This window comes from Sus scrofa, chromosome 5 (assembly GCF_054392235.1).
Source record: "Sus scrofa isolate SSC_HxYL_T2T_F1_AM1 chromosome 5, Sscrofa_HxYL_maternal_Yorkshire_Landrace_v2.0, whole genome shotgun sequence".
In the NCBI taxonomy this organism is placed as follows: Eukaryota; Metazoa; Chordata; class Mammalia; order Artiodactyla; family Suidae; genus Sus; species Sus scrofa.
The window spans coordinates 78,586,387-78,600,008 of record NC_139387.1 but is presented as its reverse complement, the minus strand read 5'-3'; the positions used below and the strand labels follow the sequence as shown (position 1 = coordinate 78,600,008).

At 35.5% G+C, this 13,622-nt stretch overlaps 1 protein-coding gene across 2 annotated transcripts in view; it reads left to right on the top strand.

Annotated features, from left to right (window-relative positions):
* Positions 1–13,622, top strand: part of SLC2A13 (solute carrier family 2 member 13) — a 381,257-nt gene that overhangs the window by 68,140 nt on the left and 299,495 nt on the right. For both annotated transcript variants that reach the window (XM_021092534.2, XM_084957209.1), the window contains exon 2: positions 1,123–1,282. In XM_021092534.2, coding sequence (XP_020948193.1) covers positions 1,123–1,282 — 160 coding nt within the window. The remainder of the gene's footprint in view (positions 1–1,122; positions 1,283–13,622) is intronic.

Genomic DNA, 13,622 nt, shown 5'->3' with positions numbered 1-13,622 from the left:
CAAGGTCCTACTATATAGCATAGGGAACTATATCCAACCCAGGGATAGACCAGGATGGAAAATGATATATATGTAAAATAGGAGTTCCCGTCATGGTGCAGTGGTTAACGAATCCAACTAGGAACCATGAGGTTGCGGGTTTGGTCCCTGCCCTTGCTCAGTGGGTTGGGGATCCAGCGTTGCCGTGAGCTGTGGTGTAGCTTGCAGATGCGGCTCGGATCCCACATTGCTGTGGCTCTGGTGTAGGCTGGTGGCTACGGCTCCAATTAGACCCCTAGTCTGGGAACCTCCATATGCTGCGGGAGCGGCCCAAGAAATGGCAAAAAGACAAAAAATAAATAAATAAATAATAATAATGTTTATGTATGTATGACTATGTCACTTTGCTGTATAGCAGAAATTGGCATAGCATTGTAAATCAACTATAATTTTAAAAAAAGTCTTAGGAGAGAATTGCTGCCATAGATTATTCTGTATTAATTTTCTATAGAAAAAAGTTTAAAATAGATATAACCAAATATACCTTATCCACAAAACCATCTATTTTATAGTTAATATCATCTGTTTTTGAAGACTAAATTCCCAAAGTACTGTCCATTGTAAGCTGTTTCTGAAATGTATATCTAGCCAATTGAATAAGGTAATTATGTGCATTTCTATTAGTAAATTAAGAATTTTGGCGTGTCTGCTGGAAATGATGACTTTGAATAGTTAATATTGTATTTGGGGATGATTTTTTTATTCTCATCATTGATTACATTTCCATGTGGACTAACAATATTTCAATAATTATCTTCTATCTAGAGAGCACTTTCCTATTTTTAGTCTTCAAAAAGTTATAAAGTATTCTTACATGCATTCTAAAGTTATCTGGGATCTCTAGAGGGACTTTCATTTGTAGATGTTCAGGTGAAAATATGAAAAATGATACTTAGAGATTGGTATCTCATGTCTTAATCTTCAGTAGTCACTAGTTATAAACAAAATCTTTAAATATGTGGTAAACGTTTGTTTAAAGTAGAAAACCAAGCCCGTGTGTGTGTGTGTGTGTCTTCATCTAAATATCTATAGCAGAAATCTTGAGTAAATATCTAACGTTTACTTTCTGTTGTTGCTTTCCAGGTATTGCTTCTATGACGGTGCCCGTGTATATCGCTGAGGTCTCACCCCCCAATTTAAGAGGTCGGTTAGTCACCATTAACACCCTCTTCATCACGGGAGGGCAGTTCTTTGCAAGTGTTGTTGATGGAGCCTTCAGTTATCTCCAAAAGGATGGATGGAGGTCTGTAAATAGTTCTTACATTTAATTTTCAAATAAGTTATGACTTTAGGGCACGGAAGAAAATTGAGAAATGATACGAAAAATATAACTGGATATTTTGAGTCATTGTAGCCAATTTATAAATGATGGTATTCAGCAAAATTGAAAGTGGACAAGAAGCTGATATTTATTTTAATGATAGGGAATCTACCATTAAGAATTGATATTTACAGGATTTTTTTAGCATTTCTTACACTGTGTGTAATATTTTGCAATATTGATCAAAAAAAGGAATGCAGTAGTCAATGTGGATGGAGTTTTTGAATTGTATCAGTGGTAAGTGTTTATGAACTGGGGATAAAATGAATGTCATTTTGGGATTTAGAGAGCTGCATTCTGATCTGAATGAAAGAAAACTCAGTTTTTAAAGGTACAGATTTAGCTATGTAAAAGGATGTTTTATGATATATGTAAATCTTAAAATAGAAATTATTTCTTGATCATTATTTGGCTTACTTTTTTAAGTTTTATTGAATTATAGTTGATTTACAAGGTTTTGATCATTTCTTTGTCCAAACAATGAAGTTATTTAGCCATACATATACGCATATCCATTTGGCTTACTTTGAATCAAAAGAGATAAGAAAAATGCTTTTAAACCTGCTTTAAGTGTTTTCAAACTGAATATCGTAAAACAAACTAATCTTATGTTAAAGCTGAAAGATAGTATGGGCTCTGGATTTTGATATACTTCCTGGTATTTGAAACATCAGATTCCTGTAATCCTTCCAGCGCTTTACATTTTAATAAAATTTTCTTGTACTCTCTATAGACTCTGGAGACCAAATATTCAACAAGACAGACTCTAGTGCTTCTTTACCTGGTGCTTATTGAAGTTAATTCTAAACAGCTGAAGAAACAGGGTCTGCTTCTATGTGTATGTAGGGAGTTTTTTTTATATATAAGGAGCACAATAAATTGCATGGCTTAAGATGAGCCATTAAAGACTTGCACTGATAAAGTTTTGTTAAAAGTCATTTGAAACTCACTGAAGCCGGTTAAGGCCCACGTTTGTGTTTGTTCAGGACCATTAAAGAGAGGACAGATTTCTTTAAAGCAGCAGCTCTGTTTGCAGATGTTGCTAAATGACCTTCTACCTCGGAAGGAATGAATCTCTGCCAAAATGAGAAATTCCTGAAAAATTGAAGAAGCAAGAAACTTCATCTTTCTTTTCTACTCTGTAGAAGAACAGAAAGAGGGAGATGATAGCTTGTTATCAGCATAACCTGATATTTTGAGTTTTTCTTGGAAGCTCAATGGAAGTTAGTCTTTCAGCCCCACATAAGTTTTAAGAAGATCTAAATCATCTATTTACATTTTGTTAAAAATTGTTAAAAATTTTATTAACATAACTAATATATATCTACTTTCATTAAAATTTGTTTTTAATTGGAACCAAAGTACATTTTAAATATAACTATTTTTATTTAAGTATTTGTTTTTAAAAGCTAAGCAATATATTTAAACTAAAAAACAAAATTTACCCATTTCCCCTGCCCCCACCCACCACCTTTGGAAACCCTCAGTCTGTTCTCAGTATAGATGAGTTTAGTTTTTTGTTTCCTTTTTGGTTTGGTTTGGGGTTTTTTTTGTTTGTTTGTTTTGATTCTCATATAAAAAAGCCCATATGGTATTTGTCTTTATGTCTGACTTATTTCACTTAGCATAATGCCCTTGAGGTCCATCCATGTTGTTGCAAATGGCAAGATTTCATTCTTTTTCATAACTAAGTAATATTCCATTGTGTGATACTCCACATTCTCTTTATTAATTCACCCATCAACACTTGTACAAGCTTGTTTCCTAATCTTGACTATTTTAAATAATGCTTCAGTGAACATGGAGATCTTTTTTGAGTTAGTATTTTCATTTTCTTCAGATAAATACTTAGAAGTGGAATTGCTGAATCTTACGGTAGTTCTATTTTTAATCTTTTTAGGAACCTCCATACTGTTGTCACAGTGGCTGTATCAGTTTACATTCCCACTAAGGCACAAGTGTTCCCTCTTCTACACATCAATACTAACAGCTCTGATATCTTGTCGTTTTTGATAATATCCACTTCAGCAGGTGTGAGGTGGTCTCAATTTGCATTTTCTTGATTGTTAGTGATGTTGAGCATCTTTTCATGGACCTGTTGGCCATCTGTATGTGTTCTTTGGAAAAAATGTCTGTTCAGATCCTCTGTCCATTTTTAAATTAGATTGTTTGGTTTTTTGCTGTTGAATGTGTATGAATCTTTTATTTATTTTGGAAGTTAATCTCTTGTTAGATACACGATTTGCAATTTTTTTTTTCCCATTTAGTAGATTGCCATTTCATTCTATTGATGGTTTCCTTTGTTGTGCAGAAGCTGTTTAGGATAATGTAGTCCCACTTATTTTTGGTTTTGTTATTTTTGCTTTTGTACTCAAATTCAAAATTTATCTGCAAGACCTCTGTCAAGTAGCTTACTGTCTGTGTTTTCTTCTAAGAGTTTTATGGTTTCAGGTCTTATGTTCAAGTCTTTAATCCATTTTGAATAATTTTTATCTATGGTACAAGATTCATTCTTTTGCTTGTGGCTCTCCACTTTTCCCAACATCATTTAAATATAGCTATTTAGATACCTTTTCTCACTACTGGTTAAGAAAGAAAGAGTATACAGCAATAAAAATGGCATATGATTGTAGTGTCTACATGACGTAGATTAAAACCAATTTTGCATAAAATCTAATTGCTTTTTCCCTCATTCTGCTTCTAGGAGTTTATAATTTAAAATATGATAACTGATGATTTTTACAAATGATGAGCTTAAGACATTCAAAAGATGAAACCAACAGAAAAACTTAGATTTTGATGCCGTTGACAGGCTAATTTACCTTTTGTATCAGATGGTTCCAAGCTTCTGTTCTTTTATTATTCGGCTATTGTAGAAATAAATTGCTTATTGCTGAACTTTTGGAGATAAGTTTTTCTAGAAAAAACAATTGCCAGTAGAAGATTGAATGTTGATATTTACAACACTGTAGCGTCATAATACATTCTGTACTGGGAGAGGTATTATTGGGCTTCATGAGGAAAGGGAAAATAAGGATTTGAAAAAATCATTAAAGATTAAGTTTTTAAAAATAACTTTTTTGAGATATAATTCACATGCCATTCAGCTCACCCATTTAAAACATACAATTCAGTGGCTTTCAGTGTATTTGCAGAATTGTGCAGTCATCACCACAAGTTTGAACATTTTCATTACCCTGAAAAGAAAACTTACACCCCTTAGTTGTCATCCCCCAGCTTCCCAGCTCCTCCCAGCTCAAGGCAACCATTTACCTACTTTCTATGTCTGTACATTTGCCTGTTCTGAGTATCTCGTACATCAGTATTTGGTCCATTGTGACTGGCTTCTTTCACTCAGCATGTTTTTGAGGTTCATCATGTTATAGCATGTATCTGCAAATAATGTGGATATATCACATTTTGTTTAGCAGTTCATCTGTTGATGAATATTTGAGCTGTTCCTACTTTTTGGCTGTTACAAATAATGTTATGAACATGAGTGTGTAAGTTTCAGGGTAGACATATGTTTTCAGTTCTCTTGGTTTATACCCAGGAGTGGAATTACTAGGTCATAAGGTAACTGTGTTACCTTTTGAGGAACTGGGAGACTATTCTCCTCTACACTCTCTCTGTTTTTCCATATCCTAGTAAACATTTATTATTATCTTTCCTTTTGATTATAGTCCTCTCGGTATGAAGTGGCCACTTGTGGTTTTGATTTGTTTTTCCCTGATGACTAATAATTTTGAGAAAGATTTTATTTTTATCTAGCACATTATAGTGCTAATAAAGAAGGCAGAGTTAGTTTGGTAGCTAACAATAATGATTTGAAGTTTTATCACTCTTTTCCCTTTTCTGTGCCAATATTTTTAAATTGTGCTTATTGAACATAATGAGATTTACTCACTTCACCTCAAGCAAAGGAAAGTTTTCTTTTTTTAATTGCCTAGTTAAAGCCTGGCACACAGCGGGCTTTCAATAAACATGAAATAAAGTGAACTTAGCTACTACACAGATCAGTTTTATCTGGGCATGCCATTGCTAGAATGCTTCAGAAACTCCCCATTTGCTACAGGAAAAAAAAATCAGTCCCTTCATCATGGCTTGTAGTGCCTTTCATTATCCAATCTCTGCTGGCTTTTCTATACTTGTAATTCATTGTTACCTCCCTCACTCCTTTATACAACAATCATGCCTATAAACCTTATATACCAATAGCATCTTGCTTCTTCATCACTTTTTTTTTTCCTTCTGATCACTTTTCCTATAATGTTTTTTCTACCCTGTCCTGGTTTCCTGGTCCAGTTCTTGTTCCTCAGTTAAACCAGTACTTGTATATCATGTGAAACTGTCTTTGTCCTTTGGCCCTTCCATAGTACTTTGTACATGGCTTCACTTTTATACTCACTATGTTATTTTGAATTCATTACTAATTTTCTTTTTGTCTTTTTAGGGCTGCACCTGCGGCATATGGAGGTTCCCAGGTAGGGGTGGAATCGGAGCTGTAGCCTCTGGCCTACACCACAGCCACAGCAACATGGAATCTGAGCCGTGTCTGTGACTTACATCACAGTTCATGGCAACACTGGATCCTTAACCTGCTGAGCAAGGCCAGGGACCAAACCTGCATCTTCATGGATATTAGTCAGATTCATTTCCACTGAGCCATGATGGGAACTCCAGTTCATTATTTATTTTGTCTCTTTCTTCTAATTCACTTTGGAGCTTGAAGTCATTGACCTTGTACTCCTTTTTAGGTCTAGGAAGGGGCCTGGAACACAGTAAATGCTCAATAAGTGTTTATTGAACTAAACTGAAGTTGACTTGGCTTCAGAAAAGAGACTCTTAACCAAAGTAAAAAGATATGGCTATAAACCAAAAATATCCATTCATTCATTTGTGCTAAGGACTAATTTCCATTATAGAGAGCTGAAAACTATTAATCATAAATGTTTCTTATTGAGCATAAATGCTAGAGAAAGAAAAACTGGTTTCTGATCCTATGAAAATTTTCATCCTTCAAAATAATATTCCTTTCTGGTGCCCAGAACCTTCTTTATGCTTCTCCCTTGGACAGAGCTGATTTTGAAATGAGTATTCCTCTATTTATAAATATATAAATCATGTGATTTATATTAATAAGAATGTTTTATCTATAGAGGCTAAATTCTTCGCCCACTAGTTCTGAGATTTATTTTTTTTTTACTACACTTTTCTTATTCCACCTCACTATATTATATACAACTGTTTGCCAAGTTTCCAAGTGTGGTGGGTATTTTTTGCATGTTTCGTCTCATCTGATGTTCTTGTTTTCTTTTCCTTTTTCACCTGAAGAAGGAAAATTTGAGGTAATATAGGTGTTGGATGAGAAGTATTAGTGTTAGTAATATCTACAGTAGACATTTTTTGGAAGTATCTTCAGGCTCATTTGTGGACAGTGTGAGACTTGTGCTGAGTTTTGAAGAATCGGCAGGATTCATGTGGACCCAGGTGAAAATGGCAGCAGAACGTAGGTTCAATGAGGGCAGGATCAGGAGGCTTGAAACTGAAGTGATGATGTACCTGGTAGATTGGAGCCAGATGGTAGAGGTCTGTGAATTCTAGGCTAGAAGTTGTCAATTTTTATCTGCAGGCAGAGGGAAGCTAATACTTGTAAAGTGGGGCATACCACAGTGTGAGTCAATGATTAACATAACAACGTGTCCAGAGTTTTTTGGAACTCTTGGCTCCTGGATAAGTTCAGGGAACCTGTCGAGGCCACTGCCAGAATATTGGTGTGAAGTACCGAGAGTAGTACTCTTAGAGACATGAGTTAGGACAGAAATCACTATCAGTCAAAACACTTTTTTGGCACCTACTTGATACTACTGTTGTCCTTGGGACTACAGATAGAAAGCTAAGAAATATACCTGACCTGAAGCAATCAAGCACCTCACAGACAATGAAGGAGAGGCTTTTCACCAGCGTGTTAAGTAAATGATAGTGTTATAGGAGCTCTCAGGGGGAATAAATAGCTTAGCTTCACAACAGAGTGATATTTGAACTGAGTCTTTTATGAATAAAAATGTTCCAGGCAGAGTGAGAGACAGGGAAACGCTAGGGGAAACAGTTTTCTAAGTCCCTGTGGTATGAAAAAGCCAGTCATGCTTGGGCACTGGTCAGAGGTTTAGAGTGGATTGGAGGATGGGCATGATTGCTGTTTGGGAGTTTGAGGGGGAAGCGGAAAGGCTGGTCTTCAACAAGAATGAATAAAACTTTAAATCCATTGCACAGTACATGAATTTGAGTTGTTTATTGACAGTCTCAGAAAATAATTTTTTTTTTGGTCTTTTGTCTTTTTAGGTCTGTAGCATATGGAGGTTCCCAGGCTAGGGGTCTAATTGGAGCTGTCGCCGACCTGTGCTAGAGCCACAGCAACACCAGGTCCAAGCTGCACCTGCAACCTACACCACAGCTCACAGCAATGCCAGATCCTCAACCCACTGAGCAAGGCTAGGGATTGAACCCGCAACCTCATTGTTCCTAGTTGGATTCGTTTCCACTGCGCCACCATGGGAACTCCCAGAAAATAATTTTTTTTAAATCAACATTACTTTAGGTTGAAAAAATTTATGAGCCTCCCTCCTCCATCATACTTTACAATTTAAAAACCATGCCAATAAGATCCTTTAAGAGTCATGTTTAAAAGAGGATGATATTTCTAAACAAATTTGTGCTGGGGAAAGTATTCTTATAATTTATGATATTAGCCATTTTAAGGAAGATGGATTTGGTTAATAGTCTCATTATAAGTAAATATCTTAATACTGAAGATATTTGTAATTTTATTATTGACATAAGTGTACACAAGATGCATGACTGTTTATCATAAAAGTATCATGGTATAGTGGAAAGAACAGATCTGAGACATGCTTTAACAGCACATGAGTTAATTTATGTAAGCTCTAATATTTTCATTTAGCTAATACTTCAGTCATCACACAGTGTTATTGTGTCAAATGACTGTGAACATACGTACAAACTCTTAAATGTTCCTAGGCATTGCTTGCTGTTATCTCCAGAAAAATCTTAGGTTGAGTCTCCATCCTGCATAAAGCTGGCAATAAACATCACCCCCACATTTAACTCTGTGAATTTTCTAGGTAAAAAGTTAATAGAGTTTACTGAAGAGGTTGATTTGCATAAAACTAACCTCCCCTGACAACAGCCATTATAAGCCACAGACAGAATTAAAAAAAAAAAAAAAAAAAAAGTGAAAACACTGGAGAGCTCCAGCACAGGATAGGTTGAAACTGAAGGGAAATTGGATCCTGGAAGAGAACAGTTCCTATTGAGATCTACACCAAAGGCTTTTTCCTCTGAGGACAGTCCTCAATCCAAGGTGCTGGACAGCCAGAATTTAAGCAGAAAACTACAGCTGCATTGCCTTGGGGTATCAGGGGCTAGAGTTTGGGAAGACCAGCACAGCTGAAATTTGAGGAGGGAAATCCAGGAAAAGAATAACCCATAGAGGAGGAAGCTCCCAAATCTGAATATTCATTTGCTGCAAATGTTCTACAGATCCCTGACCTGTGATATTGCAGAGGAGATTCCATGGAACATGCAGAAAGTAATAGTTAGAAGATGGTAAAAATAGAGAGATTCTGTTTTGTGCCCTTAGGAAGAGTGACATATTTGGAATTTGAAACCTGCCAAGTGAGAGGGAGAAACAGCTCGAGATTTCCTTTGAATCCTAGAAGCACCATGCCTTAGGTGTAAAGACTTTGTTGCATGATGAAGGAATTTGCCCTAAGACCACGCCAAAACTGAAACATTTACACTAACCAAGTGTAAAACGAAGTTTCCACAGATACAAGGTGCATGATAAAAGTCAGTTTTCTTCAGAAAGGAGAACAAAATCTAGAGTCTCCAGAGTTTATCCTTTCACAATACTCAAAACACATTAAAGATTATTAGACATGTGAATAAACAGAAAATGTGACCTCTTATTGAAAGAAAAACTGATTAGTATAGACAAACTCCAAGATTATGCAGATGTTATAATTATCAGAAAAAGACTTTAAAAATAACTCTTGGAAATAAATTCAAGGACTTAAAAGTAAAGGTAGTTGTATTGAGTAACCAGATGGAGCATCTCAGCAGAAAAATGTAAACTCTATAAAAAAAGAACCAAATGGAAATGTTTTTACTGAAAGTACAGCATGTGAAATCAGAAAGTAAAATCTAAAAAATTCACTAGATGGGCTTGACAGCAAATTGGGGATGACAGAAGACAAAGCCTGGAAACTTGAAGACAGACTCATGGATATCATCAAATCTGAAGAGAATCATAAGGTTGAAAAAGATAGCCTCAGTGACCTTTTATTCAGTAGGGTACAATAGGCTTATATACATCCAGTTCATATCAAGTAGTCTAATATTCATGTAATTGACGTTCAAGAAGGAGAGAGAGAATGGAGCAAAAATGTGCGAAGAAATCATGGCTGTACGTTTCCCGAATTTGGTGAAAACATTAACTTACTGATTCAGGAATCACAGAGAATCCCAAGTAACATAAAGATGAGAGCACCCAGGGAAATCATAATCAAACAGCAGAAAATGAGAGATTCAGAGAAAATTAGGATTCAAGGAAAGAAGAAACCTTATGAAGGGGAACAGCAGTCAAAATGATGGCCAGCTTTACACTAGAAACAGTGGAGGGTAGGTGACAACATGGCATCATCTTTAAAATACTGAAAGAAAAGTATGTCAGTCTAGTAGAATGTCCTTCAAAAATATACATAAAATAAAAACATTTTCATATAATCTAAAATTAGGACAACTTGTCACCATTAGACCTCCTGCATTGTAAGAAACGCTAAAGGAAAATTTTCAGACTGAAGGGAAATGGCACTAGATGGAAGGAAGAGACTGGCTGTCATAAGAGGCCAAATATATAAAGGACTTGATTTTTTTTTTCTCTCAATGTTTTTGAAAGACATATGACTGTTTACATTTAAATGTATTGTGTGATTTATAATATATGTAAGTTATAAAATATATTTGACAATAGCAAAAAAAATGGAGGCAGTAAATGGAATTATACATGTTTTTGAAGAGTTATAGTACTACCTCTAGGGAGACGGAAAAGTTCAGATTCATGTTTTATTCCTAGAACAACCACTAGATGAGATTACAAAAAGATACAGCTAGGTTACCTAGTGGCTTTGTGGGTTAAAGATCCAGCATTGTCACTGTAGCAGCTCAGGTCACTGCTGTGGCACAGGTTCAATCCCTGGCCTGGGAACTTCCATATGCCGCAAGCATAGCCAAAATTAAAAAAAAAAAAAAAAAAAAAAAAAAAAAAGAGCTATAGCTAAGAAGCCATTATAAGAATTAAAATGAAAGACTTAAAATATTTGGATAATGTGAACAAAGGCAAGAAAGGATGAACACAGAAATAAATAGCAGATGGGACAAATGGAAAGCAGATAGCAAAATGGTAGACTTAAAATCCAGTTTGAGCAACAATTGGATTAAATGTAAAACATCACTGTACAAAAAGCATGACACAAATTTATATTGTCTAAAGGAGATACACTTTAAAATGCCTCTGATAGGTTAAAATGGAAAGAATGGGAAAAGGTAGACTGTGCAAATAGTAAATATAGAAAGCTTGTGCGGATGTATTAATAATCACACAAAGTAGACTTTACACACGTGCTGTTACCAGAGATGAAGGGGGACATTTCATAATGATAAATGAGTTCGTCAGGAATAAGAACGATAAAGAATGTATATTCAAATTGCACAGCCAAAAAATTAGCAGATCTTGTTTGTACAATATTGTGAATGCTGCAGATCTGTACACTTAAAATGATTAAAATTGGAAGTTTTATTTTGTATAGTTTAGTACAATTAAAAGTTACAGAACTAAAGGAAGAAATAGACAATTTCAGGCTCATATTTAGAGAATTTTTAACTTTTCTAGCAACTGATAGGACAACTAGATTAAAAGTAAGTTTATCGAAAAATTGGAAAGTATTAATTGCCTAGCCGTAATTGACATTTGTGGATGGCTACTCCCAACAGCTGTGGTACACACATTCTTTTTGAATTTCACATCAGACATTCTCTAAAAATTGAGCATATCCTGAGTCATAAAATGAATGTTAATCAATTTAAAAAATGAATCTTACAGAATATGTCCTCTGATCATAGCAGAATTAAAGTAGACATCAATAAGATAGGCCAGAAAAGCTTTAAATATTTGAAAATTAAAGCAGCATGTTCTAAATAACTTATGGATATAAGGAGATATAAGTCAGAAAAGCATTTCTTGAACTCAATAAAGGACATCTACAAAAAAAAAATCAATTTTATACTCAGTGGAGAAAACCTGAATGCTTTCCCTTCTGATGGAATTCAAGACAAAGATGTTTACCATCGCCACTTTCAAATTCATTGAAATCGAAGTCCCCATTGTGGCTCAGTGGTAATGAACCTGACTGGCATCCATGAGGACAAGGGTTCGATCCCTGGCCTTGCTCTGTGGGTTAAAGTATCAGGTGTTGCTTGTGAGCTGTGGTATAGGTCTCTGGGGCGGCTCTGATCCCATGTTGTTATGGCTGTGGTGTAGACCAGTGGCTGTAGCTCCAATTCCACCCCTAGCTTGGGAACTTCCGTATGCCGTGGGTATGGCCCTAAAAATACAAAAAAAAAAAAAAAAAAAAAAAAAAAAATTCCTTGAAATGGACAAATTGATTTTAAAAATTTTATAGAACAGTAAAGGATCTGGAATTGCCAAAGCCATCTTGAAGAATACGCTGGAGGATTCACTCTCTGATTTCAAGACTTTCTATAAAGGTAAAATAATTAAAGACAGGCTGCTAAGGACTGATAAATAGATCAGTGAAATAAAAAGAATGGATGTATCTCAACATGATTGAAAGAAGCTGGACACAAAAGAGTATGGTATCTGTGGTTCCCTATGAAGTTCATCAACATGCAAAATAAGCAATGGGGACAGAAATTCCATCAGTGATTGTCTTTGGCAATGGGGGTTGACTGGAAAAGGAGTTGGGTATGAGGGTACTTTCTGGGATGATGGCAATGTTCTGTTTCTTGACTGGGATGGTTGTTACAAGGGTATATATATGTGTGTGTGTGTGTGTATCTCAAAACTCATAGAATGGTACACCTTGAATCCCTTCATTTTATTGTATGCAAATTTTACCTAACACAAGTTAACCTAAACCTTAGATTGGCTCCTCCACTGTATTCCTTCTCTGCATTGATTAGTGGTGATTTGTGCTGTAGGCCACAAAGAAAGTCTTGGTCAGTGATAATTTGAATGTTATTTCTGCCATCACACCCTTTTTTAGTATTCTCTGTTGAAATAACTTTTCTCCTTACTCTTACACTGTGGCTAAATACCAATGACAGCAGTTACACAACCCTATTTTTTTCCATGATACTGGGTATAAGCTCCATGAAGCAAGGGAATATCTCTAAATCATTACTGCGTCTTCATAATACCAAACCTAAAGCTTTGCATATAGAACATATTCAGAGTTTTTAAAAAAGAAGATACAGAGTTCCCATTGTGGCTCAGCGGAAGTGAATCTGACTAGTATCCATGAGGTTGCAGGTTCGATCCCTGGCCTCGCTCAGTGGGTTGGAGATCTGATGTTGCTGTGGGATGTGGTGTAGGTCGCAGATGCAGCTCGGATCTGGCGTTTCTGTGGCTGTGCTGTAGGCCAGCAGCTACAGCTCCAATTTGACCCCTAGCATGGGAACCTCCATATACTGCAGGTGTTGTCGTAAAAAGACAAAAAAAAAAAAAAAAAGATGTGTATAGGATGGTTGTGTGTGAATTATTTTCAGCACTAGTACTGTGGATTTTGTACAAGTCTTAATGCATTTTACCATATTGTTTAAAACTAATATCTGCGTAATATACCACATTCATTTATTTAAATAACATCTAAGTTTATTCTATCAAAGCAAGTATATTTTGCTGCTTCTACTATAACCGCAACACTAAATAACCTTACCCAAGCCATTTGCCTTACGTAGATATCAGATTTCTTTGAGAGGTTTTTCCCTAATAATGTAGAAAGAGTTAATATTTTCTTTGGTTTACATCTATAATTACATCTCTGGCTATGATTTTTTGAAACAGTTTACATCATTCTTGGTAACACAGAAATGGCTCATTTGCTGGTGATGTATCACATCACCTTTTTTTTTTTTTTTTCCCCGCATCACCTATTTACTTGAA